Source organism: Sturnus vulgaris, chromosome 1, assembly GCF_052056855.1.
Source record: "Sturnus vulgaris isolate bStuVul1 chromosome 1, bStuVul1.hap1, whole genome shotgun sequence".
In the NCBI taxonomy this organism is placed as follows: Eukaryota; Metazoa; Chordata; class Aves; order Passeriformes; family Sturnidae; genus Sturnus; species Sturnus vulgaris.
Window position 1 is genome coordinate 71,838,447 of NC_142243.1, and position 27,580 is coordinate 71,866,026.

Sequence of the window (27,580 nt, forward strand, 5' to 3'; positions counted from 1 at the left end):
CAACACCCTGACTGTGCACACCTGTCCTAGAGCAAACACCTGAGGCAGGCAGCTCATGCTTTGAACAGCCTGCACAGACAGTCCTGCTGCACATTACTGGGAGCAAGGTTCCAATCCAAAATGACAGATTCAGGATCACCTTGCTGCTACAGGACAGTTAGAGCTAGGCAAACTTGATAAGGCTGTGGTGCACGGCCTAGAGGGAAGACAAGGTTACGTGGGCTGGGACATTTCCTCTTCCCTCAAGCACAGATGAGAGCAACCTCCTTTCTCTGAAGTGTCTCTTCAGGTAAAGGAGGTAAACACTGCACTGTGGGATACACTCTGTCTCTGGGGCTTCCAGGCTCTTTGCCAAGAACCAGCAGCTATCCCCGCCTTCAGAGCAGCCAGATCCAAGGAGAAGGTGGCTCTCCTGTGTCTGACAATCCCCGACTCACACTGATCAGCCATGGACCATGGTGGAGTCACCCACTGCTGAGCCACACAAAATAAAGCACACACAGCTTCACAGTCACTTATGCTTACCCCACTTCACCAAAAATACAGAGGTCTGCCCAGTGCACAACTTCTTCCTGGGGAAAGGCAACAACTTGGACACAATGCCCCACTCCATGCACAACCCTTAGGCCCTACACACACCTCCTGGTGCACTATCTTCATGAATCATGGCTGCCGTGGCAGATGCACACACCACAGCTCTGCCAGTCAGAAGGGAGAATCCCCAATCCAATGGGACTTCAAGGACAAAGTGTACCAAGCTCTTAGTGTTTCAGTCACCTTCAGCAGGGCACTGATGAACACAATAAGCCAGGCCCAGGGCAGGCATCACCAAGCCACCTCTGCCTGAATATGTCTGTACACAAGCAGGAAATAAAGTGTCCATGCTTATGGCAGCATCTCAGCCCTTGGTGTTATGAGGAGTCATCACCAGTACTCCCTCACCTCTGGATAGAGGTCTTGCAAGTCCTCCTTCCTTCACGACCAAGTTAGAGGCTGCCCCTCTCTTGCACCTGATATATTGCCAATTTCAAAATGCATGTATTTCATCTCAGTGTCCCAAAAAACATCTCAATTTGTTTAAAAAATACCAGTCTTGCTTGCTCCAGTAATACTGTCTACACTTACATGATACTGTATGTGAGAGTGCTATCAATCCCTGTGTGGATTGAGAAAGGGAGCAGAGAGAAAGAGAGATCTGGAAGCCCTGATCAGTTCCTCTCTTACGAGACTTCTAGCCAAAGGCATCAAAGAGGCTGTGAAGGTCAAATGGGGATTGCAGCTATGTGTGCACTTGGCTATCAATGGTGATGCAAGCACAGGGAGCCAGAGAAGGCACAACGCCTGCAGGGTTATCCAGGGAGACTGTATGAGCCTGCAGAGCTCAATTTGCTTCCATACTGCAAAGAAGGCATGAGGAGTAAGAACACAGGAACAAATCAATATGAATTTAACAAAAAGTCAAACCAGCACAGGTAAAGAATTTTAGCAGGCACAAATGTTAGACTCATTCTTTCCCATCTAGAAACCTGTGTCATACAATCTGTTCAAACAATTACACCATGTTATTAACAAAACCACCTTCACAGTTTGTACTGTATGTATATAAATAAAGGATTTTTAATTTTTTAATAAAGAAAAAAAGATTGTGACTGGCTAATCCACAACACATCATCTTTTCTCTGAGCCAAAGCTGACTTTATTTGCCTTTCTTCATTTTTGCAGTCTTTTCTTTCCTCTTCTTTACATGCTTTGGGATTTTGGTTTTTCTCTTTTCTCTTTGGGCTTCTTTAACCATCTTTTTCCTTTCCTATAAGGAATCAAACACCATTAATTTAAAGCCAGAAGGGAATGAACAATTTTAAGCAAGTCAACCAATTGTTACATTAACAAGTTAATTAACACATTACATAAAAATTAGGTTATCAAGATAAAGAAATTTTAAAAATCAATAGGAATGGTGAGGGGAAAGGGGAAAGGAAATACAGGATGGGGGTGGAGCCCAGACCTGCACACTGGTAATGACAAGGCAAAACTCAAACTAGTTAGAACCTGAGTTTCATGCAACCTTTGAAAAAAGTGAACAAGAGGCACTCTTAACTCATGCTATTTACACCTAAGATTAAAACAGGTTGTCTGGTCTACATTTTCTGCCACCCACACGGCTACTATAGTTATGTGTTTCTATGTGTCATGCAAAAATATTGATCCAGTAAGTGCTGATAACTCAGAGCAAGCTGATCATCAGCAGGACTGGCAGGAAAGAATGGCATGCTACTGCAACACATTGTAAATCTGTGCCAGACACAGAAGGGATGAGACTCAACTAGAAAACAGAAAGTCAGCAAAGTGGAAGAGGCAGGTAGAAGCAATTGCTGCTAATCAGTTGTTCAACTTGCAGCTAAACACACAGGTTACAAAAAACCCTTCATCTCACACAAAAAGAAGTCCAAATGAAAACCTATCAATTAGGATGAGAAGTAGCCAAGACTTCCTTGCTTCACATCTGAAAGGTAGCAGCTCTAGACTGGCAGTGTACAGTAGAGTACTGCATTTTTATTTGACAGATATGATATATATTATCTCACCTTTTCTAGGAAGAAAACCCTAAAATGCAATGTCCCAAATCTTGATCCCCTTAAGTCTGCAAGTTTCACCCTGCTTTTTTGCTTTTTTTTTTTTCCGCACAGCACAGCACCTAAAAGGCTGCCAAAAGGCTCTCACTCACGAGTGATACTCTGCAGGAAAGCCTCACCAAAACTGAGCATACTGTTCCAGTTTAGAAAATGGAACCTCAAAAAAACCCCAAACCCCATACCCTAAGCATGATCACTTTGCTGGACTGAATTACATCTCTCACCCACAGCAAAGCTAGCCAGCCTGTACTAATGGTACTGCAAAAGCCACTGTGGTACATACACTGTCACCAAATCTCCAGTTCTACAGATCAAGTGGTCTCAGTCTGGGTATAAAGAGGTTGATACTGACCACAGACACAAACCTGAACACCAAAGCCTGAAGAATAGCCAGAGGGACTGAAAAGCTGCCCAGGCTTCATTGAACTCTACTTTGTGTAGCCTTGTAATTCCCTGTAGAGATCTCTCTTCTAGTTTTGCCTAATCTACGGAGACCTGTGTTCCACACTGCTCTACATAAAACCACCTTCAATAAAACATCCCCAGTGAAATTCATTGCCTCTGCTCTTGTTCTCCACAACAGGAAAGGTCCATAGCTTATTTCAGACAAGAAGAAGCAGGAGCCACTAAATTTGGATTTTTTTTGTGTCATATAAGGAAAGGTGGGAAAAAGAAACAATTCCTGGCCAGCTGACCTTTTTGTCCATGCCAACTTCAGCAGGTTTATCTTTGGGATGTACAGATTCTTTACAGCCTGAATCAGAGTCTTCTGAGCTGCCACCACCATCATCATCATCATCAGAGTCTGTTTCTGAATTGTCTGCCTCTTCAAGAAGTGCAGGAATCTGTAAGATATATCAAGATGTATATCAAAAACAAGAAATCTAATGACAGCATACACACATATATATGCACAATGTATATATATATTCACAAAAAAGAAAACAAAACCTGCTGCAAAGAAACCCTTGAGCAATCTGATGCTATCTCCTTCACCACAGCCCTCACTGAGTCTCATGATAAAGAATGAAAAGTAGGTTAAGCCAAACTAAGAACAAGGAATCTAGAATGTACAACACAGATTCTTTTAGGTCAGGGCTCAAAGCACAGCTGTTATTTGCACTCCCAAACTAATTTCCCTAAGTTAAACAGCAATTTGCTAACATATGTGGAAGCCTATTTTTAATTATCCTTGGATCATGCCCAAATCTACCTTGGGGGCACTGTATGTATTCTATATTGCAAACACAAATATCTGCACTGGAATACTCACTTAAACAAGCCTGGAGACTGTGCTACAGCCTGATCCCACCCATATTTATATTTCCATTTTAAATCAAGAGTCTATACCACTGCTAGACAACATTCACAAATTAAGGAGGGGGAATCCACACAGGGCTTCTGCCTTCAATTACATTGCTCCAAGTGATCAGTATCCAACTTCTCATCCAATCCACTTTACAGAAGTGTCAATGTCAAGTACTTCAAATACAGTAAGACATAATATTTTATGCTTTATACTGGAGGACTGTTCTTTATGAAGTATTACAACAAATACCCTGATCATATGAAAACTTGCAGTCATGCAAGTTTAAATCAATTACATTTTCCATAATCAGGAAACATTTGCCCTCATCTTTACCTTAACTTTAGAGATCATGGCCACAGCAAGGTTTATAATTTCATTCTCAAGCAACCCAGCATCAGCCATAGAGCAGGGAAGCAAATTCTGTGTTGTGCAGACACTGTCATGCTGGACCCATCCTGGACACAAATGGCCACTCTGCACACAAGAGGCTTCTTTTATGGTGCCAGCTGCAGCACCACACATTCTCTAAACTACCTGTAAGCACTTTCCTGAAAATGGCTAAAATTAAGGATTTTAAAAAGACCCTCTCACCTTCTGAACACCAGACAAATCCTTCTTCAGTCCTGTTACAGTCTGGTACAGAATCTGCTCCAAGGGAGAGAGGAAGAAATTACATTATCAAATTATGTCTTAATTCTTTGTGTCCAGAGAAAATTACTATCTAAAAATAAATATAAAGAAATAAAGACCAGAATAAAATCCACAATGTTAGCATTAAGCATTAACCAGACAGTTTTGAATTATGATTTAGATTTAGTACTCCACACCTTGGCAGCAAAGCTTCTGTTTCTGTTTACTGCTAACAGTTTCCAGTAAGAGGAATTCATATTCCCTCTCTCTTTTTTGCAGGGCCTCAGCATGTCTACTCACATTATCTTGCTGAACATTCAATGCCATATCCTCTTCTTTCAATTTCATCATTATGTCCACATCCCTCTCATAGTTTTTGACTTCAGTCAGAGTTCGAGGTATGTAGGCCTTCTTAAATACCTAGTACAGTGAAAGAAAACACAGGCTTACTAATTTACACATAGTGTAATGATGTTTTTCTCTCCTAATTATGCATCCTTAGGAGAATAATCACAATCAGAGAAACAACAAATGAACACAGCAGTCATCCACTACCATTTGAACAAAAGAGTTGTTTCGTATTTAATTATTTTTTGCAGGGGCAGACTTAATGTGCAATCTAAACATTACTGATAGATCACAACTAATAAGGCTCCTTCCTTAGCATGACTCACACCAGCTCACTTACAAAATTCTGCAACCATCTCTTAGCCTATTTGAGTCCTAAGGCTTTGTGTCTTCAGAATTTTTCTAATGTTTTTATTGTAATGTTTACAATGCCTTCAGGAGGCAACTCCATTGAAATGCACTGCTAGAACTTAATCTCTTTATGTAATAATACTCACTTCAACCTACTCAAAAAAGGTTCTTGCAGCACTACAGTACAATAAAAACTAACTGCAGTGTCAATAACATACTTAAAATTTGTCATATTTGAAACAGTCACCAAGTTTACAACCCTACCAGATCAGAGAGATGTGTTTTGCTTCTGTTTCATGGTCTATCAGTTCAATCCCAGCACAGATTCATTACACTTCATGATCATCACTGCTCATCTGAGAGCTGTGCACAAAGCACAGGCCCCCACTTCCACAGAGCTGCCCTTACTCAGCTCTACTCTTTTGCAAGGGAAGTGGCACAAATTAGCCATGGTCATATGGAAAGTCTAAGAGAAATGAACTGAACTTAGATGCTAGGAAACCACCTCTACTACAGGTCAGTACCTTGTATAAACAAAGGACTAACTTGCTTGCAGAAGATGGGCTTGCTACCAAACACTAGATCCTGACTCTACAGCTCAGTAGTTTTATGCTGAGGCCACAATGGGAAATAAAAACCATCTTTCCTTGGCAAAGCCTGAAGCAGTTAGTGAAACCTGCTGAACTCCAAGACAAAAAAAGTCTTGAATAAATCAAGTAGTATTGACCCCAAAGACAAGAGGTTTTGTTGATTGTTTGTTTTGGTTTGTTTTAAACTCTCCTGGAACAGATAGAACCATTTCTACCTTAGTCTTAACTATCTTTACATCAAGCATTTGCAGAACATTAACAGCTTTCTGTAATGAACTTGAGATGGCTTCACTTAATGTAAAAGCAGTGGAAGAACTGAATTAGCCTGGGAGGGGAGCTAGACAGGCAATTTGGCCAATGCACATATCCAAATAGCCTGCTTCTGTATCACTGGTCCAAAAACACGGCATAATCAGATCTTTCTACTCAGGCTTTTTGTTCACTAAACATGAACTGGAAGATACATTAAGGGACCTAGATGTGAGCAAACAAACTGGTTTAGGAAATGAAATATTTGCCTTCTAACACCTAATTGCTGTCAGCTTTTACACATAGCATCCCTTAATACTTCACATCTCAACTAGGTCAAGACATTTCAGTATCACAAACAATGTTTTGTTTATCATCAACTGTACATTTTTCCAAAGAAAGCAGAACATTTTTCAGTGTTTAGAAGAGGTAAGGTTAATATTAATTTCATAGCAGGAACAGAAATCCTCACTTCCTCATCCACTTTATCTTGACTGGATCTTTCCTCCTCTGTTCTTTTCGATGCTATTTCCATTGCCTAAAGAAATACAAAACATTACAAAAAAGTTATCATTCTTTAGAATCGCACCACTAAGCCTTTAGAATCACATCCAGCTATTCCCATCTGCGTTTCTCGCTGTGCTCCACCGTCACTCACACGCACTCCAGCTTTCCCTATGGGAATGCCTTCAGCGACACCTAACGGTGACCAGCACTGCTGCGGAGCACACTGACAGCTGCAGATCAGGGCAGCTGTAACACAGGGAAAAACACACTTGCTGCTCTCCTCAGACCAAACTGTGGCAGGCCCAGCACGGCTACAGGACACACAACACATACTCTCTATATAAGCACCATTATATTTCTGCAGAGCTCCTCCCTGCCAGAAAGGAAGAGCTAACTTAAAGCATCCTCGTTCTTATAGCACCTCAAACAGACATTTGAGCCTTCATGATCAGGCTTTCTGAGAAAACATGCAATGTAAGTAGTGACACCCTACAATGGTATAAATGGAAAAGACATTTATGCATTTTTGAAGCACTAGCACAATTTTATTGTCCTCTTACTCAGTAACAAGGCCATGAGGTCTTACCTTAGAGAGGTAGTCATCAATGTTCTCACTTGTGATAGAAGGATCAGTAATAAATTCAAACAGCTCCCTCACAGTCATCACTGCAACATTGTGCTTCTGGAAAAAGTCTGCCAGGAAACAAGGGAGAGACAAAACCTATAAGTAATTGCACCTAACATATATGCAGCTTGGATGTTTAAGTGACAACTCCAGCAAGCCAACAATCCTGATAACTTGAGAAAGTCTCAGCAGCACATTCTGCATCCTACTGAGTTTAGTTACTAGATAGCTCTTGGCTATCTGAAATAAAACTGTTCCTCTCCCAGATGCAACAAACACTGAAAGGAGAAAAACTGCAAAAATATAAAAGCTAAATCAATTTCAGCAAGATTCCGACTTAATGGAGTAAGTAGAAAGGGCTAAGAAGTAAAGAATTCAAGATAGGTGTAGTATTTGCAATGACTAAGATTAAAAAAAATGTATTTCAAATAAGGAATGGAGACCTCAAACTTTTGCCAGAGAGAAACAAATGGCCACCAAAATACAGTAGAGTCTCATTATGATGCACCCAAAAGGGAAGACACATTGATGTCTTAGAATCTTCCTCACTACTACACTCAGAATTGGTTTCCTAAATCTGTTATGACCCAATTTATAGGCTGCATTTCTGTTCTGAAAAACAGCAGCAAATGATACTGAGGACTGTTTATTAAGTATTTCCTACTAAAATTCCCAGAAGATCTCTCACTGTAAGAAATTAATCATAGAAAGATTAGAAAAGGACTTAGTTTGGAGGCAGCTCTCTGTGTCCATGGAACCACAAGTCTCTGCAAAGATCGCACTTAGGACAGAACCAGGTGTTTCTTAGAGTCTCTGTAGAAGGTTTAAACAGAGAAAGTTGCAGTGACAGAAAACAAACAAAACAACACCAAAACCACTGCAATTCACTGAGACAATAGACTATCTAGGGAGAGTAAGTCAAAAGACATGAATAAAGAGCAGGAGTGCGACTAGCTGAGCCAGAAGAGAGTTACTAGAAATGCATGAATTGGAAAGGAATAAGGAAAAAGTAGCATATCAACAGACACACAACTCTTTTCTAATTATGCGTCAGACTTTCAAGAGTCTCTGTAAAATAAGAAAAAAGTCAATCTGAAAAGAAAGGAGGGACAAAAGCAGTCTATGATGAGAGATTTTTTTTGTCCTCAGGGACACACCCTACCAGGAGGTGTGTATCTGTTACACAACAAGTATATTCACACACGAAGACCAAATTCTCAAAAGAAAAACACCATGAAACTTAAGTTACCAAAATACTGTGACAAGTGATAACATCTCTAATTAATTACTCTGTGCCTTGATCCTCTCAGCTATCCTGGACAAGTAAGTGCAGGGAACTTTATAACACACAAACTTCTTGCCAGCTGAGTAATTCCAGATATGGATTCGGCTCAAAGAAGACAACACATCTATATGTCTGCACAGTATTTTAAGTAAGGGAAGTTAAGATTGGGGTGAGCACTGCTGCAGGCTGGGAGTGATCTTAGACCTATCCTAAGTCTGAGATTCAGCCACATAACTCATTTCAGACAGATGATTTCTAGCAAAATAGGCTGCACTACTCTGAAATCAGCACAGTACACTGCTCCCTGAGGAAGTCATGAGAACATACGAGAGGATGTATTTTAATGGAATTTTGACAGCTTCCACAGCCAGTAACACCTGAAAGAACATGAGGTGAACTGAGTCCATCCTGCTGAATAAACCAGCCGCCAGAACAAGGGTTGAAGTGCAGCCGCCTCACCGTTAACGTTGGCACAATCCTTGCGCAGGAACTCCAGCGCGTGCGGGTGGTCGTGCTCCACGGACTGAGACACGTCGATGATGTACACGTCCCCTCCGTGGTACCTGCAAGGAAACCCCACACAGAGCTGCACCAACCCCACCAGACTACTGAGGGGCAGGGAACAAAGCAGGCTTCAAACTTCAGAACCAGCAAAAAAAGATCTTAACTTCCTTCTCCAGAATATGCCTTGCATGTTAGGGCCAGGGTGGCTTTTATCAGTCAATCCTTCCCCTCCTCTACACAAGCTGTGTAATTAAACTTTTTTAAAAATAGTCTGCTCATAAGCAAAAAAAGCAGAGAGGCACATGAAGAAGAAAAAAAACCCATTTAACAAGTTTTTAAAATATAGCATTCAAATGATACCTTACTTACATAAAATACCTTATATAAAAATGATACCTTACTAATTTTTGCCTGAGTTGACGGGCTTTTTTTCTGGTTGTGAGGGGGTTTTATGAGGTGATTTTGTTGTGATTTAAAATTTTTTTTGTTTGTTTTTTGACTTTTTTGTTCCTTTGCCTGTTGGGTTTTTTTAACAGAGAAAGCTCAGATCTGGGTAAAAGGCTACATAACTAATTAAGTAAGTTACAAAACCCAGTAACGACAAGGACCCCACCCTCGCTGAAAGGTACATCAGTACTCTCACACAGAGGTTGCCAATGCATACATTTTAGATGTCACAATTCAGAGCAAGGATTAAAAACATACAGCATATTAAATTCACTGAGATCTGCGTGAACAAGTCTGGCATCTTGGTACATTCTTCTCATGTACTGGATGATTTGTAGGTACAGCTCCCGGACTTTGGAATCAGACAACTGAGCATTCTTCAGCAGAGGAGCAGGCCTTGAAATTACAAAAAAAAAATTAACAGAAACTAAATACCTTTTCCTTCTTCATACCAGCTGCAAATGCTTTAATTGCTGTGCCTGATCCTTTTACTCCCTGAGTGTGTCAAGGAGGTCAGATGTGCAAGGAGCCAGCAGGAAGGCCAGCAAAACTTTGCCACATGCTTGCCAAAGATTCTGGAGCTCTATTTCCAACAGGAGCTATTTTGGATCATGCTACGTTTATGTCGGTAACTACAAAACAATAAACTATCTTCATGTATGATTAGCAAGCCTTCCCAGCATTAATCTCGGGTTAAGCCACTTTATGAATTAATTTTGCACACAACTGAGGCTTCAGAATCACACAGATTGCCTGCAGTAGCAGTTGACAAATGTCTGGGACCATTCCACAGATGACATACACATGTTAACTTTACAGGTCTAGAGTAACTGTGGGTGAATTCAGACGGTGGGTTTGCTTGGTTTTAATAAGCCTTTGGGAAAAGCTATTACTAAAATTAAAAAAAACCACAAACCCAAACAAACAAAAAAATCAAATTTCTAAGGATACTTACCTATCACCTTTACCAATAAAACCCATGACAAGCACATGACTCCTTAGCATGATGGGCTCTGGGCAAGGTATCTGGGCTGTGTTCAACCTGAAATACAGGAACAAAACCACAAAAAAAATAATAAAACCAAACTTTATTTGCTTTGCACTAATGCATAAAGGAGCTCTGCAGCTTTGAACATAACACACAGTGAGAGCTCAGGAAACTCTCCCTTGAGAAGAACAACTAGGAAATGCACACAAAAAGCCACAACCATTCTGACCCTTTTCTAAGCATTCCTGTGTCAAGGAATCTTTAGACAGTTCAGGTTAATCCCAGATTAACCTATATCACACAATGTGCTGCTGCTCAGCAGCAGCTATTTCTAGCTTTTCCTTGCTGTTCAGTCATGTCAGACAGAGTTCAGACACTGAAGAGCTTAGAGCATTAGCAGGAAAACAAAAGAAGATCTTTATTCTTCCCTCCCCTTTTGTTTCTCTCCCATAATGAAGCTTAAGACACCTTCCTGAACACTCCAGAGACCCGATAGGGTAGTGGTGGCCTCAGTCAAGCAAAAAGAGAGCACCTCCTATAAACTTAAAAGTTTCAGTAGCCTCTGCATGATGATATAAAAACTGGAAAAATCACCTTATTAAATTCCTCATTTCTTTTTCAGCCCATGTCTTCACCATTTTTCTTGGGTTGCCTTTGCAGTATCCATGACGAAATCTTTATTTAAAAGAAATAAAAGATAGCAGAGTCTCTTAGTCTATCAACACAGCATGAGCACCAGCGATTTTAACACCTTTCAAAACAATCCCTCTTCCCCAGTAAAACCAGGCAGAAGTCAAACTCACCTGAATTCACCACTCACGTACTTATCCCGATCTTTAAACATCAGAATAGAGGTTTTGTAAATCTTTATTGCTCTGTTCTCTCCATTTGCAGTACTGGCATGATATACATTGGCCTATCAGATTAAAAAGGGAAGAAATAACATTAGAGAAATGATAATAAAGAAATAACATTAAAGAAATAATCTTGTCTCTTCTTCTCATTCTGATACCCGGAAAAGAGCTGATCTGACCTCAGCCCCTATGTGGCACCCAGCTGAAGGAGACTGCCCACAGGGGCAATCCTTTTTCCATGGAAGGCAGCTTACAGGAAGTGTGTAAAATGGGACAGGGGTGCAACAATGCCCTCAGAATAAAATCAACACTACACAAGAAAACTCTGCCTCATCCACACTTGGGAGACTGAAACAAGCCCTTGTGTGAAGGGTTAACTTGAGCCTGTGCACTGCTCAGGCCCTAAAGCACGGCCCGAATGTCTCATGTTTCCACCTCTACACAGGGCAGAAATATGTCTTAAATCAGAATTATCTGGGTTTCTATGTTTTTTTAGGCACTACTTAATACTGTGGGTATACATAACTTTGCCAAAACTTTTTTGCTGAATAATGCAATTAACAACATCCACAAATTTACATTAAAGCATTCTTAGAAATACTTTGGAAAATTGGTTTCCTTTAACATAAATAAATTTTTTTCTTAAGGTACCTTCTTACCAATCAAGCAACATAAAAAACGTAGAACTAAGCTCAAGTATTTCACTACATTTTCTGAGCATCATAAACTTCCACTCAGATTACTGAAAAGAAAAAAGGCCTACTACATTACTAACAATAAAACTTACTTCTTTTCCTGTGCTGATGCAGCCATTGATTTCTGATATGATACCTCTAGAGAGCATCTTGAACAGAATGATTCGAGTCCTTGGGTCCAACACCTCAAATTTAATACAGAAAAGTCAGCAGAGGAAAAAACGAATAAATAATAGTGTCCAGTCTTACTGCCATATTAAAGGACCCCTGGCATCAGACTGTTCTCAAGGATCAGATGATAATCTGAATAGCAACCACTCAGAATTTTGCCATGCATCTAGGATATTTCATTTTTTCTTCAATTTTTTTTAAACTAAGCATATGTCTTCGAGCTAACTCTAGAAGACATAAAAAAACCAATGTCCCACCCATAGCTGCATTAAATGTTTTACAGTAAGATTTTTCTTGGGATACAGATACCATAACTGAAATAGAACAGCCATGTGGGCTCAGGCCAGTAATAATTCAGTCTTGCTAAAGAAGAAAAAAAAGAAAAAGGCAAACTCAACATTTTTTTCTTGTTCTTTGGAATTTAATAAAAGATGGAATTCTGCATTACACATATGAAGAAATCACAATGTTGAACACAAAAATGAGCTCTAAAATGTTTATGGAACCAAAGTTAACTTTCATATGTGAAAGACAGAAACAACAGGTCTCTTCAGCATAACATTCCAGAACTCTGTTCCTGCTCTGTTTTTTCATTGCTTCCAAAATTCTATTTGATCTGGTCAAAAGGGAAATTTAAATGAACAAACAACTTACTTGTTCTACTGTTGCTCTGTCTGACTTGTCTTTGACTCGGTACCTAGCAGAAGTGAAAATAAAATGTTACTATGACATAGAATGTCACAGTTTGCTCTGTCAAAGATAAGATGACAGCCTTAAGAAGGCTTTCATTTCATACAAAATCCTCCTGCAGACAGAGGGATGGAAAGGAAAAAAATCAACAAATCACCACCATTAACTTCAGAGCCCTTCACTTTTACAGATTATCTTCCTGCTTTTTCTGAATTATGTTCATTTAGGAGAAAATTGGATCTGTCTTTAAAACTTACAGCTATAAGCTGTAGGCCAAAAAAAATTCTTAAGAAGAAATACTTTTCCCTCATCAAATCAGCAGGAGGAACTTTCAAAAGGCCTCCAATAACTTTTTAGCTCAGCAGCTTAAGGATTTCTGTTTAAGAAAACACAGTATCAAAGGGTCCTTTCTAGGGGAATGACACCCATCACTTCTGTCTTACTATATTACACCAACACAAACAGATGTGCTACCAGTGACAAAAAAATCAAAACTTTTGGATGATTCAGACAACTGATTTGGAAACAAAAAAATTGAAGACCAAAGGGCAAACTGCATGTAGACTACTTCTAAACATCATTTTTCTTAACAAACTTATTTAAACAAGTAAATAAGCACTACACTTCTAGGTTCAAAGTATTTAAGTTAAAATAGAAGCAAAAGTAATACTCACATCTCTGCTTCCTTCTGTCTAGACTTTTCTGTGACTCTGTTTATAACAGAGTCATCAAAATTTAGCTTATCTGAAAAACATGTAAGAAGAAATGAAAAAAAAAAAAACAAAGCCCAAAACCCAAAGAAGTTTCCTAAACACCAGGGTTAACCGAGCACTTCACTCCGTTTACATTTCAGTATAAGACTACAAGGTAACAACACAGATGAGTGAGACAATTCCACAGACTTGGAAATATGATGCCAGTAATGCCTTTTGGATAACATCTCACCATGAAATTCGTCTGTTCTTCTTTTACAACAATCAAATGCCATTTTTCTTCACACAATAAGCAATAATCTCCCAGATTCTCTTCAACAATGCATTTAAAAAGTGTTTGATTAAATGCTAAATGTATAAAAGCTGTTGCATTTGGCTACAAATACCAGCAGCCTTCATCCTAGCACCACTTTGTTATAAAGGAAAACCCAACCTCTGATGTCTACCCTGTCAGAAGGTGCCAATCACAGCTACCCCTAGCCCTGACAAGCTGTGCTGAGCAGCCATCTCCATCTCAGGGTAAAAATCAAACTACACCAGCTGGGACAGCAGCCTCTTCACTTAGCACAGGAACTGTGCTTGGAGAGAACTGGTGAATAATGTACCCCCCCAAATACATCAGGGGACTGCATTCGTCTAGAAAATGCAGCTGTGGTAGCAGCTGTGGGAATGACCAACATCACAACAAAGAGTTGATACCCTCCCTCCACCCAAGCAGCTTGCTCTTACAGAGAGTCAAGGGAAGAAAGACTTCATGTTGCCTGGAGAAGTCAAAGGGAAAGAAAAAACTCCAACAAAATAGCCATGTCATTCCGAAGGTGGAGAGAGAGGGCTATGACAGCCAGTTCATGGAGACTAAAGGCAACTTCTAGTACTCAAAAGTAATTTTTCATCTCTCTGACCATGGTTAACTCACCCATTCCAGTGAATTCTGGCTTAACATAATCAGAACTTGTCTGAGAATGCCACAGAGTGGTAACTGTTTAAATAATGGACAACAGCACAATTATACTCACCTAAATTGATTTTGTGCTCAAATTTTCTTAAAACCTTGCCTGCAGGGGTTGACAGTTTTGCTGAAGAGCAATTAGGGGTCTGTTTATTTGCCTGAAATAAAGGATTTGTTAACATAAGTCATGTTTTGTACACAGCCCTTTGAAATTCAAACCATATCATTGGAAAAGTCATCTCAAGTGCCTATGCCCAAAGTTATGAGAAGAAAACCACAACGGGTGAGGAAACAAGTATAGATCAACGCCAGATTTTACTTGAGTCAAGAAAAGAAAAAACAGGTAACACATCAGTTAATATTCTAAAAGTGCTCCAAGCCAAAGTTATTTTTAGTCTAGGAAGCTACAAAGCACTTTTTCCTCCCTGTAAAAGGAGGAGAATAGAAGACAGAAACAAAGAATAAAATAAGAGGGGGAAAATGCAGAGGTAATCAACTCAGAAAACTTTCTCTCTTTTCTTACATGTAGTACTCCCCAAACACAACTAACACCTGAACATGATTTCACCATCACTGGACAGCATACACCTCTAAACAAGGGCAAGAATACAGCACCAGGGACAAGTCCTGCCAGACATGCTATGCTATGATCAGCACCATTTTGATTTACCTCAGCTGTTCTGCTAAGCTGGTATCAAGAAGAAAAATGAGGTTTTGAACGTCTAGTGTCCAAGCTGATGTGAGAACTAGCACTCTTCTTACCTTCACGAGTGCTTTTCATTCTGCACAAAGCCAGAGTTTCTATGCCAACACCATACACTCTAAATTAATTCACTTCAAGCACCCCCCTCCATTTCTTATGCTTTTATTTTTCTTTGCCTTCTTCACTATTAAGTCAAAAATAGAACTGTTTTCACCCTGGATACGACTGCAGATGATCTAAAAATAAATAGAAAGGCTGGGGAAGATGCTCAGAAACACACAAAACAAATACCAAAAAGTAAGGAACATCTCTACAGATGAGCAGGGTGAGCAAAGAAAGAAAAAAATGAGAAAGGTCCAAGGAAGAGAAGGAAACTGCAGTGACAAAGAAAATCCACCAACAGGGTTTGAAACAAGAAAATCCAGTGGAGCTCTGGCTACAATGTACATACACATATGGCATGTCAGAGGAACAGATGCAAAGGAAGGGGATTCTCTCAAGGGAAACGTTCTCCTTGCATTTGTCCTCAACATATCACTAACAACAAACAAAGCCTCCAGGTTGGCCCCATTAGCTCTTGGGCACCCTCAAGGCTCACAGAATAGCCTTCAACATACCTGTGGATTGCATCCACCAGCAGCATTGTGGCGCTTCGTGAGTCTTCCCACCTCATCATCCCAGTCCCAGTCTTCATCTTCCTCTTCATCATCGTTGTCATCATCACCATCTCCTTCCTCAGCGTTAACTTCTTCATATGTGCATAACTGGCAGTTCTCAGGGACTTTACCCTCTTTACACGCTTCTGTGTCTTCTGCAGATTCACTTAAAAGAAACACAAATGTCTCTATAACTAAAAATGACTGTTACAGTCACCAAAAATTCAATACACTTAGCCCCATAAATGACTTTACATTTTCACTTGTGTTTTAATTCACCGAGTCCAGTTCTGAGGCCCTCTATTCAGGAAGGATACTGAGATGCTGGATCAGGTCTACAAAAGGGAAATGAAGCTAGTGAAGGGTCAGGAATACAAATCCTTCGAGGAACAACTGAGGGAGCTGGGGATTTTTAGCCTGGAGGAAAGAAGGCTCAGGAGACACCTCTACAACTCCCTGAAAGGAGGGTGTAACCACGTGGGGGTCGGTCTCCTCTCTCAGGCAACAAGTCACAGGAAAAGAGGACTTAGCCCAAAGTTGCACCAGGATAATTTGGAAGAACTTCTTCACAGAAAGGGTGGTTAGACATTGGAATGGATTGCCCAGGGAGATGGCAGAGTCACGGTTCCTGAAGGTGTTTAAGGAAAGACTAGACTTGTTACTCAGTGCCATAGTCTAGTTGGCACGGTGGTGCTGGGTTATAGCTTAGACTCGATGATCTCAGAGACCTTTTCCAACCTAACCGGTGCTACGATTCTGAAATGTCAGTATCACGGGTTTCTGCCAGGACAAGTACGTCCCAAAGCAGCACACACAATAGAAAAGAGAAGCCGAAAGACACACGCAGCCTTTCCTCTCACCTCCTCCAACAACCGGGCAGCACCACCCGCTCTCCCTTCCCCAGTGCCGGGCAAATCCCAGGAATGCTCCCCATCCCGCTCCGCGTGTTCGCCGGGCAGCGCCCGAGGCCCGGCCCCCCCGCGCCTTCACCCCAGCCCCTCGGCGCGCCCTCACCTGTCCGAGCAGTCCGCATCGTCGAACTGCCCGGGCACGACCTGGCTCATCACCAGCGCTCGGTAATCCATGGCGGCGGCGGCGGGCAGCAGGCAGGAACCGGGAGGCAGGAACCGGGAGCCGGGATGCCCGCGGGACGCAGGCGCCGGCCCGGCCCGGCCGCTACGGCGGCGCCAGAGGGACCAAATGCAGCGCGGGCGAGCGCGGCTGGGACGGACCCGCCCCAACTGCGATCCCCGCTGCGTCCCCGGCCCCTTCCCGAGCGGGGAGAGCCTGTGCCGGCACACGGAGGGACTTCTTTCCAGGGCTTGTAAGTGGAGAATGGCTTTACACTGAAAGATAGCAGGGTTAAATTAGATATTAATAAGAAATTCTTTACTTCCAGGGTGGTGAGGCGCTGGAACGGGTTGCCCAGGGAAGCTGTGGATGCCCCATCCCTGGAAATGTTCAAGGCCGGATTGGATCGGGCTCGGAGCAACCAGGTCTAGTGGAAGGGTGTCCCTGCCCGTGGTAGGGGGGATGGAACTAAATGATCTTTAATGTCCCTTCCAACCCAAACCACTCTGTGATTCTATGAATCCCCAGCAGCTGCCGATACGTCAGTACTGAACTGTGGCATATCTGTATAATATTAAATAATATAGCCTTAAAAATAGGGCATTTTCAAGCCCTCATCTCTTGACTGGGAATGACCAGTCCTGCCACCATTCCATGGTTGTTTTCCCTAAAGCATAAGTGATGATCTGTGTCCTCTGTAATAGATACTGAGAAGTTTTATTTGGTACACTCTGAAATAGTAGATTCCAACCTTTATTAAAATAAAGCTCTAATTGAAGCCAAAGGAATTCCAAATTTGCAAGCCTCGCTAGAAGCATCTTAGCTCCTAACACCCCTTGCATTGAACAGCATTATGATCTATTTGTATACCAATATAACGTAGGATTAAGAAAATAAAAGTAAGTGCTGGGTTTTTGCTAAGTGGTACATAAAGGTAAAATTTTAAAATGCAGTCTCCTTTTTTTGTAGATGTTTTCCCATTATCCAAGTGGTATGTATAAAAGCTATGAAAAATTCTGATTGTGCAGAAAACATAGATGCTTGTGCAGAGATACCTTTAAAAAGATTTAATACAATAGGTGTCATTTGCATCTGCAACACTCCCATAAAGTCAGCTCTTTGAGAATCTCTGTGCTCATTTTCCCCAATGCACAGCCACCTTCAGCAGAAATCAGATTAAAATCACTTTTTTACTGATCTTTTTCCTAGAACCAGGTGTTGATTCTAGGAAACCAGGACTCTTAATCCGTATGAGTTAATCCATGTGTGTAGAGAAGGCACTGTTCCACAGGATTATTTCACTCTCTAATAAATTATTCAGTGCTCTTAAGTAAACATACCCATTTATTGTAATTACAAGGGACTGTTTGAAACATAGCACTGCCAGAGGATTTCTACATTTGTTTTTATTCCTTCTATGCCTCAGGCTTCCACATAACTTTTTCTACAGCCTTGGAGTGCAGCACACTTTTTTTGTCCCAGGCTTTAAGAGCTCCTTTGGAACCAGGCACAAACTGTTTTACAAACAACTATCTGCAACAGGGTTAAGGGAAACAGTCCACTAGGTAGTGGTGATACTTTCAGAAGGATAATGGGAAAAAAGGTGTCAGAGATCTACCAATTTATCACCCCTAATCCATGAGAGGACAGATGTCTATCAAACTATGTATTTAGCTTGGACCACTGTATCTCCATGTTCCCTGTCACACAACACTCCTCGGAAAACTACCTCCCTTGCTCTTCCTATAGCTACATTATTATATTTCCTGAAGATTAAGAGTCAAAATGTTTGTTCACACTCAAAGATCCACTAATTCTGTACTTAACACAACATATTATGTAGGACAGGTATATATTCTGGTTCACACTGAAGCTGGGAAACGGGGTACAGAGACCATACTCAGAATCCCTGGGAGAACTGCAGTGTTGCTCCTTCCTGGAAGAAGTGAATTGAGAGGACCACCAACAGCTTCCTTTTCATATTTGCAGGATGAAATGTACAACTCTGTGGCAAGAAAAGACACTGCCTACCATCTCTGTGAAGCAACCTGTGCTTCTGAGCCCATCTTGGAAAATCTGACATGCAGTATGTTCTTGTTAGTGAGGCTAAACATGAGAGGGATTTCAAGTGCCATGTGCTAGGATGAGCATGTTACAATGACACTTATCTATCACACTCCCCTCCCCTGCCAAAGCATGCCAGGCAGTACATGGTAGTTCACAGTGCTGTCTAGCAGATCTTTAGCTGGTGCAAAGCGTGTTTAAATCAACAGACACTGTTAGATTTTGAGGTCAGCTCTTACTGCAATGGCATGAGTGAAGCACGTGAACAATATGGACTGTACAGAGCACGGGGAGACATGAGAAGGAGGAACAAAGCATATGGTCAAGGGGCTGTTAGATGATTGACATAAAAACCTATCTGAAAATGGAAAATGGCATCCATATCCTGAGCAGTTATTACAGCAACACAGCAAGTGACCAGGATCTTCTCTATCTCATGCAGTTCGAGGCTATATTTCCATTTTATACAAGACATTGGTTTAAATGGAATAGGCAGACATATATATGAAAGAGAAATTAGCTAATATGATACTTGAATACTGCTGTGAACATTCATGTAGTTCCATCATATTTTTTGATAGAAGACTCCTGATGAAAAAGGATACACACTGAGGAGGCCAAGTGATACGTTCATTAAGTTCCAAGCAAAATACCTATTTTCCTCAGCTGTGTTATCTAAATGAATATTCTCTGAAAACACTCTATAAAGCTTTATTCTTGAGTCCATATAAATTTTGGGATACCTCTTAGAAAACAAAAGAGTCCCTAAGCCATAGAAATGCTTGCTGTAGAACCAACATACATTTCTGCATAGTCAATTGGAAGGAGTCTTTGGGTGTGGATACATTTTTCCCAGAGGAGGAATCCCTAAGCAAGGAAGAACAACCACATCAAAGGAGATTGTTGGGCTGGCAAAAAGAAAACAATACTATAAAAGAATGCAGGAGCCTGGGAGATGTTTCATTTCCAGAATAATTATCAGTTAAGCCCATTGTAGGTCCTGATGAAGAGCCATTTGCAGAAATGTGGAGTCACTGCTGGATTGCATTATTAAAGTATCCTCCATAACAGGCATGTCTTATTTTCTCACTCAACCCCCTAGCTCTCTATTCAAGACATACTCAGGTTTTGATACTCAGAAACAGTTTCCTGGAGAAGATAATTTGAACTCAGCTAACAATACTCCTTTTCCAGAAGGAGCCATGGTAAGAGTCCATGGAAGCTTGAATATGAAAAAAAACCCTTTCTCTGATAAAATTAGTAGTGGTTTTTTTGCATTTATATTACAAAATTTTATATGTAAGTGCAAGTCCTCACAATGTATAACATAAAAGAGAAGTGCTAAAAATACCAAATGCAGGTGCTGGAGTTGTGCCTTGAATTAACTGAGTAATGAATGTAGAGAGTAATGCATTTGCATTGCAGTTGCCATTCTGATTACAAATTATTTAAAATGGTAATTAATATTTAAATTAAATGTAAACTGTTTAATTACAGTTATTACAAATTTAAAACATTAAATTAAAATTAAAAATGAAAGAAGTTACAAATTACATGCTTTTAGTAGGCAGCAAATGGGACAACAAATAAAACCTCCAAACAATTGGAAAGAGAATAACATGAGTATATCATCTGATTCTTTCCATGAGAACACAGTGCACATACCAGGCCTGATACAGTCAAACAGAGAAGTGAAAATAGGTATAAAGAAGAGTGTAATACATTACAACAAACGAGGAAAGACTCTCAGAGGGTTTCCACCAGAATCTAAGATGCTTTTTCTTTTCTATACTTTTCAAGGGGTTTTTTTCAGTTACAGGTGGTGTAAGAAAAAAAGTAAACCAAATAATTTAAACATGGTGGCTCAAACTCCACTTCTGTTCACTACTAAATTTTATTATATATCTAGGAGATGCAGTAAAAAAATGCATAGCCTTCTTCCAACCGACTAACTCAGTAGCATTTCATACATGGTTTTTGCCTTTTTTCTTTGTCTTCAGTGATTAAAATCTCTCTTTTATCAGCGTTTTCAAAATTCAGTAAATAGAGGAATTCATGGAGCATGGAATACTTTTTTTATTTCTTACTTCTTTAATGTAAATGTTTATTTTTCTTCATTTTCTACAGTCAAATGGGTTAACCAATAGTTGAATTTTGATTTCTTGGTGGTTTTTGCTTTTTTTTTTTTTAAGTCTTGATTTAAAATCACGGGATTATTGTAAATTTAGCCAAAATCTGACAATTACCCTCTTTAGACTTGTCACTCCACTGGAGCTTGGTGCAGGTGCAAGGACTGTAGGCACTGTAGAAGGGTGAACTTCTTTATTTTTATCATTTTGTAATTTTGCCCACATTGACTTATCTTCACAGATGAAAAATTTTCACTGAAGTTAGTGAAAAAATAGTTTGAATAAACAGGACAGAGGGTGTCACCTCTTGTTTTGCAATAGCAGAATGGCACAACTCCACCAGTACAGTAACAGTATGGGTGAAGTTTATTCAAATTTATCCTCATTTCCTTTTCTACCTTCTCTGAATAGAATGCTGTCAAGCCATGTGACCTCTCCTTCTTCTAATTAGCTGATGACAGGAAGTGTTGTTCCCACCAGGAAATGCTGAAAGTTGGTAAGGACTCTTTACTCCAGCATTTTGGGAGATCACTTGCTGCCAAGGAAGAATAAAAACAGGGAAATTAAATGAAGGGATAAAGAGGGTCCCAGTAAAGGGATTCTCTCCACTTATAGAACAGGGAGCTCCTTGTACACAGCCCAATCTTATCATCCTTCTTCTTTATGTACAGCATGATTTAGGTGGAGAGTTGTGTGAGAGTCATATACATAGCAGGATGCTCTTCATTAGGCTTGTTTGCACATCCAGGGACTTGTGCTTTAATCTTTAAACCACCCTTAATTCGACAAAAGTTACTTTTTGACCATTGTGTCCTTCGAAGTTTCAGTAATACAACTTTGTTTCGTTCCTCAGAGCTGGAACAGAACTGTCCTAACTCCACAGGCCTCCTCCTTTGGCCAACTCAGCCTTTTGCAGTGCCAGCTGCACAAGTCTTCATCCACAAGGATAACATGGAATGCACACAGTGTATCCACAGATAGTAAACCTTAGCCCTTGCCCTAACTCCTTGGTCATCAATCCTACAGCACTGAGGGAGTAAAAGGAGGATACACACAGAAATGGCTCCTATCCTTGCAAACAAAATTCCAGGGAGAGAGGGATGACAGGCTGGCAGAAAGTCAACAGCCACTTTCTAAATATAACAAGCTGGCTCCTTGGCTTAACATCCTGCAAGCAGAACTTGAAAATGAGCAAGCTGAGATGAAGGAAACACAACAACAGATTTGTGAGCGCAGAAGGGAGAACCAAATCTGCAGCAACAGAGGGTGAAAGACCAAGGACAAAACCACATCCTGCAGCTTGATACTGATGGAAAGAGATATGATATAGTCAGAGAACCACAGACACCTACAGCATAATTCAGTCTGATACTGTAAGCACCGAAAATATCTACAGTGCTCAAGCCTAGCTGCCACGTGCAGCAGTTCCCAGTTGCCAGGTGCAGCAGTTCCCCATCCCTTCCAGGGACAAACTTCCACAGATTCCAGCTGAGGGTTCTGTCCAAAAAGCTACTTTAAGAACTTTAAAGGTAAGATAGTGCTCCTGAAGTCCTTTGCTGGATTTGAGTCCAAGTGTGGGATTCTGTCTTACACAGACATTTATGCAATGATCTAATTTCAAGTGCTGATGAAACACTTTGCAATTTATTATTTCAAGTAAACAAGGGAATAAAAAGTTAAGATAATGAACTTTTTTTTTTTTACTTCTTCAGGGGGAAAAGGAATGAAAGGATCAGAATGTAAATGTTGCATAGTTTGTTACCTTCTCTCTTACTTCAACTTTGCAGAAGCTTGCAGATAGTTTTGTCTGTGTCTTGCATGGGTTGGGAAACATTCAAAACTGGACACAATATTCTAGATGCATTCCAATAATGATTAGAGATATAAAAGTCACAAAGAAAACAGCTCTACTTTGTTATTTCCCCATAGCATGAAGTGTAACATCTAGAAATTAATCTTCCATTTTCTTGTTTATTGTTCTTTAACATTACTTTTTGATTACTCCATATGTAATTACATGTACACGTTCTCTTACTGGCTATATTTTATTTCCCTATTGTACTTCAGGCTTAAAATAGAATTTTGCTTTCACCATATGTGACAATACTCACAATGGTAAAGCCAAGAGATTGGAAGTTGCTTGGATATACTCAGTGCTGCTAACAAATACTGCTGTAGTATATGGAGTTCACTCCCTGGGTGAGAAATACTGGACTTATGAAATCCATGTGCACAATGACAGAAATCCACCAAATTTCCAACCTATCACTTAGGTTGGTTGGAATTAGTAGCAATAATTGATTTGCAGTGTAGAATAAAAATAGCTTTTTATCTTTTCATGTCAACAACTTTGTTTCTACTCTTCATACAGAGGGAGGATAAAAAATCTGGTGGCTAAAAATACTGTGTATGCTTTAAGATGTATATATTGCAAAACCATCACCCCAACCCAAGTGTTGCACAGAGTCTTAAGCTGGACAACCTTGGACAAGGCTAAAGGGAGCAATGAAGTTCCTTTCCTGTTACCATCATATGGAGCATATGGAATTCATAAATCTGATTAAACAATCATGGTTAGCAATGACAAATTTGTCTACACTATTAGAGTTTTTATTTTATTTTTTCCATTTCTCAAAAAAAAATCTAATTATTTAGTCAAGTATGTCGAACACAATTTTCCATATATTTCTGTGAGAGAGATCTCCAGAGAGATCTGTCTTTTTTTTTCTTAGATAAAATACAGAATCTGTGTGTGGTTGAGACAATTTTCTGCAATAGGATAGCTAAAATTCCTTCCAGCAAAAAACTTGGGAAATTACCAACCTTCAAAGAACCACCACAATTCAGGCAAAAATTTAGCAGATCTCATTAAGAGCTCCTGTGAACCCTGGTTTGTCTCCTGTACTACCATCCAATCAGAAGCAGCTGACGAGACTTCCAGCATTGGGAGTTGCTGCATGACCCCTTTCTGCCTGCATTGATTTCAAATAAGATGATTCCCCACAGTTATAATCAGTGGTGAGAAAGAATAATATCAGCTTGACGGGTCTAACTGGGAGATTCTCACTGGAATTATTAATAACTACCACATACAGTAATCGTTTGTAATTTCAAAAAGTACTATAGAAGTAAAAGGGAAAAAAAAAACCCTCAGAATTCAATACCCAGAATTGTTTCTCTAGACTACAAAAAGTAATGAAGAGATAAATCTTGGTACCATTTTTTTTAAGTAATATTATCTCTTCTGATTTCAGCAGGCATGACAAAATATGGAAGGGTACAAAATCACCAACTATTAGAAGAAAATTTTAGAGCTTTTGACAGTTTCTGAAAGCAAAAATATTGACCTTATTTGTGAGTCCCAGAAAAGTTTCAGAAAAAAATAGCAAGTAAAAATAACAAGTTACGTTTTTGGGGTGCACTGGAATAGGGGGTTACTTATCAAAACTACTGTATCGACTTGAACCTGAAGAAAACTGAGAAGGATGCAGTTCTTGGCATGTGGTAGCAACTGTAAGGTATTAACACCTAGACCAATGTCCACAGAAAACAACTGAGGAAAGAAAAGCCCTCCAAGCATTTTGCTAACATTAAATTCCACGAAAACTCAGGAAGCAAGGGAGAAAGTGATCCTCCAGATTGTCCTAACAAAATTTCCTTCTATGATACAAGCAAATTCTCTATCCTAGTCAGATTATATTGCAGCCAGCTTTTTCCTGACACATCTTGGTCTGCCATCCAAAAGTGAGAAACAGGAAGCGGAAAGCAGGTTAGGATTGTACATGTGACACTGCTCCTCAGAAGTGCTTTGCTGAATTCATCTCCCATAGAAGGCACTGAGTAAATAATGAAGAGGCAGTCCACCTGATTCTTGAACCCTTGGCCATGCCAAAAGCAAGTATTGATAGCAAAAATAATAAGTCTCTACATAAAAAGTTATTTGCCTTTTGCTGATCTCTTCCAAGAGGAAACAACACATCTGGGAGATTAATTTAAGAAGTTCAAAATGGAAATGTAAGGTAAATATGACTTGCAGACTAGGAATGCTCACTCTTTTTGTAATACACATTATGAAACTGAGGGCATATTTCCTCGCAACAGCTTTACGTGTAATTTCTAACTGAAAACCCTCTTTTAAATGCAAAGATACAATGCCTGTACGTGACTGCACTCACATTCCCAGGGGCAATATGAACTCTGAGTGAACACCAGTCTTCTCAGAATTAGCATTAAACATAACAGATGTCAAAGCTCAATGTCACAATAGTGGCAAATATTGTCAACACTTACTTTATCATGCCTTTGAATGAACACATGGAGCAGTCCATGCAAAAAGAAAAAAATCTCTGCAGCTGGTTTCAGATTTTCATAGAGACTTTTCTTTCAGATTTTAACTTGTTTAATATGGGTAGAATACTTAGCATAAAAGAATGCAGCCTAATAGGCTTTTAGGTACAGCTGTAACAGTGGAGTTAGTCTTGGCCTGGTGTGTTGCTGAAGCTAGTCAAGGTACCGCAATTATTTTTAGTTACACTTTTAATTAACACCTTTCTGTGCTCCCACAACATACAAACCCAGTAAGAGCACCATACAGGTTAATTAATTAGTAATATCAAGAACAGTTAACTCAGATGGAAAAGCAGCACTTGAAGTACATAGTCACCGTGTAGAAGACACAAAATGTTTCAGATCCTGCAGTCCTATATAGGAAACCTCCTACAGCATGCACTGGCACACTCTTTTACTTTCCTGAAGAATAAGTAATTAGCTGCTTTTTCCCCTCAAAAAACTCCTCCAAAACAACCAAACCACGACTAGGGTAAAGACATAACCAGCTGCTGAAAGACCTTTACAGAAAAAGTAATATTATACCATTTGATATTATCTGACTAGAAATACTTTTACCAGTAGCAATGAATGTTTTCCAGTGCTCATATTTACATGTCACTTTCAGTCAATACTTAACAGCATTTCAGTAGCATCTTCAGCATGTTAAAATAAGATTAAGCTTAGCTAGAATGGTTACTTCTGATAATTTTTTAGTGTAATTTGCAGGTTCAAAATCAAATGAGTGAAAATGAAAAATGAAAGGCTCAAGACTACATTTACACTGACATAACAGCAAGCTGCATATTCCCAAATGGCAAAGTTAACTCAAAATATAGAATACATCTTAACAGTACTCTTGCTTCATTTTACCCTGTATGCAAATTCCTGAATAAACTGTGGGAGAAATGAGAAAGCATGGAGGCTGGTTTGGACCTCGGCTTTTTTATTTTCACTGAATGTTTTGATTGTAGGGTTTGGGCAAGCTCTCCATTTTAACAAAAGGTCTACTGCGATAAAGGCAATGTATCAGTATCATATTCATTGCCTACCATGCTTTGGGAAACTTTCAATTAAACTATTAAATATATGACTCAAAACCAGCTATTCTAGAGCAACATGGAATTACGAGATTTTGATAGCACCTTTGTTTCAGTAATACACTTTATCCTTGCTCTTTCTGGAGGTATGTTAGTCTACTTCCCACAGAATGACAGAATATTCTGAGTTGGAAGGGATCCACTATTGTCCAGAAAAAAATTGACTCGTTACCTGGTGTAAAATAAGCCAATTACACACTTGAGAGAGACATTGATAATTTTTTTCAAAGTTGCACCAACCTTGGGTGTTTAGTGGTATTCCACAAATCAAGTATGGCAACTATCCAAACTTTCCACTATTTATGTGTTTTAGCAAACAATGGCATTAATGTTCATTATCTGCAAGTTACGTATTTCTCTTTTTACGTAAGTATTCTGCCTTTTATTGGTTAATGAGTCTCCCATGCTGATTAATCCCCACGCTCAGTCCTTCTCAGCTTAGGAGTCAGGGGGTTCCTGGGGTCGGTGGTCCCTGAGTTGGTGGCGGTGATCTCCACCTGCCGGAATTTCCTTTTATCCACTCAGAGCTGATTCAGCACAGTTGCTGGGTTTGTTAAGTTCCATCCTTATCTTGGGATTTCTGCCAAATGTCCTTGTGCCCGGTAAATTCCGCATTCTTTGAGTCCACTATTACTGCTACATCCTTCTTCCCAGGCTCTGCCTAGGTCTGAGATCACTGTAGCATGTCAAGGCCTAAACCTCAACAAGGCACTTCTACCGACAGGTAATTTGTCTTTCCAACACCTGGGCATCACACAGAGCTTGCTCGTCTGTTTCACCTTCGAATTCCACGTTTTGCGACGCCACGAGGACCGTCGAGGTGCAACCCCTGGCGCTGCGCAGGACCAAGGCCCGCCCGACGCACCTTGAGCGGCGTCCAAAGGCTCGCGGCACGGGCGGCTCGGCGCTGCCGGCACTTCCCGGGAGCGGGACCCGGCGCCGGGAGCGCAGGAAGCGCCGCCCCCGCCGGGCGCTCACGTGGCCGCCGCGCCT

The 27,580-nt window shown here is 40.3% G+C and overlaps 2 protein-coding genes and 1 long non-coding RNA gene across 3 annotated transcripts; 1 reads left to right on the top strand and 2 right to left on the bottom strand.

Annotated features, from left to right (window-relative positions):
• Positions 1-1,586: 1,586 nt before the first annotated feature.
• On the bottom strand, positions 1,587-17,096 carry RIOK1 (RIO kinase 1). The gene is made up of 17 exons (XM_014885863.2): positions 16,912-17,096; positions 15,859-16,063; positions 14,606-14,696; positions 13,551-13,620; positions 12,841-12,883; positions 12,108-12,200; positions 11,270-11,382; positions 11,061-11,141; positions 10,434-10,520; positions 9,737-9,874; positions 8,987-9,090; positions 7,204-7,310; positions 6,583-6,648; positions 4,873-4,992; positions 4,534-4,587; positions 3,329-3,478; positions 1,587-1,807 (listed from the first exon to the last, which is right to left on the bottom strand). Exons 1-17 carry the CDS (start codon positions 16,980-16,982, stop codon positions 1,697-1,699), a joined length of 1,704 nt encoding a protein of 567 aa, XP_014741349.1. The 5' UTR covers positions 16,983-17,096; the 3' UTR covers positions 1,587-1,696.
• Positions 17,017-27,509, top strand: LOC148225295 (uncharacterized). The gene is made up of 4 exons (XM_088169702.1): positions 17,017-17,221; positions 17,297-17,393; positions 18,958-19,054; positions 22,015-27,509. Exons 1-4 carry the CDS (start codon positions 17,037-17,039, stop codon positions 22,140-22,142), a joined length of 507 nt encoding a protein of 168 aa, XP_088025828.1. The 5' UTR covers positions 17,017-17,036; the 3' UTR covers positions 22,143-27,509.
• On the bottom strand, positions 20,290-27,563 carry LOC148225296 (uncharacterized). Its single transcript, XR_015805350.1, has 2 exons — positions 26,828-27,563; positions 20,290-21,696 (listed from the first exon to the last, which is right to left on the bottom strand). It is a non-coding gene; the product is annotated as an uncharacterized LOC148225296 (long non-coding RNA).
• Between the last annotated feature and the right edge of the window lie 17 nt (positions 27,564-27,580).

Bases quoted from the DNA above. Each gene is read 5' to 3' on its own strand.
- RIOK1 (XM_014885863.2), bottom strand. From the start codon at position 16,982: ATGGATTACCGAGCGCTGGTGATGAGCCAGGTCGTGCCCGGGCAGTTC. The intron at 16,064-16,911 runs GTGAGGGCGCGC...GTTTCTTTTAAG, and splicing joins GATGCGGACTGCTCGGACAG to TGAATCTGCAGAAGACACAG. The intron at 1,808-3,328 runs GTCAGCTGGCCA...GATTCCTTATAG, and splicing joins AAGTTGGCATGGACAAAAAG to GAAAGGAAAAAGATGGTTAA.
- LOC148225295 (XM_088169702.1), top strand. From the start codon at position 17,037: ATGCCCGCGGGACGCAGGCGCCGGCCCGGCCCGGCCGCTACGGCGGCG. The intron at 17,222-17,296 runs GTAAGTGGAGAA...CTTTACTTCCAG, and splicing joins GGGACTTCTTTCCAGGGCTT to GGTGGTGAGGCGCTGGAACG. The intron at 19,055-22,014 runs GTATGTTCTTGT...TTCGTTCCTCAG, and splicing joins CTTGGAAAATCTGACATGCA to AGCTGGAACAGAACTGTCCT.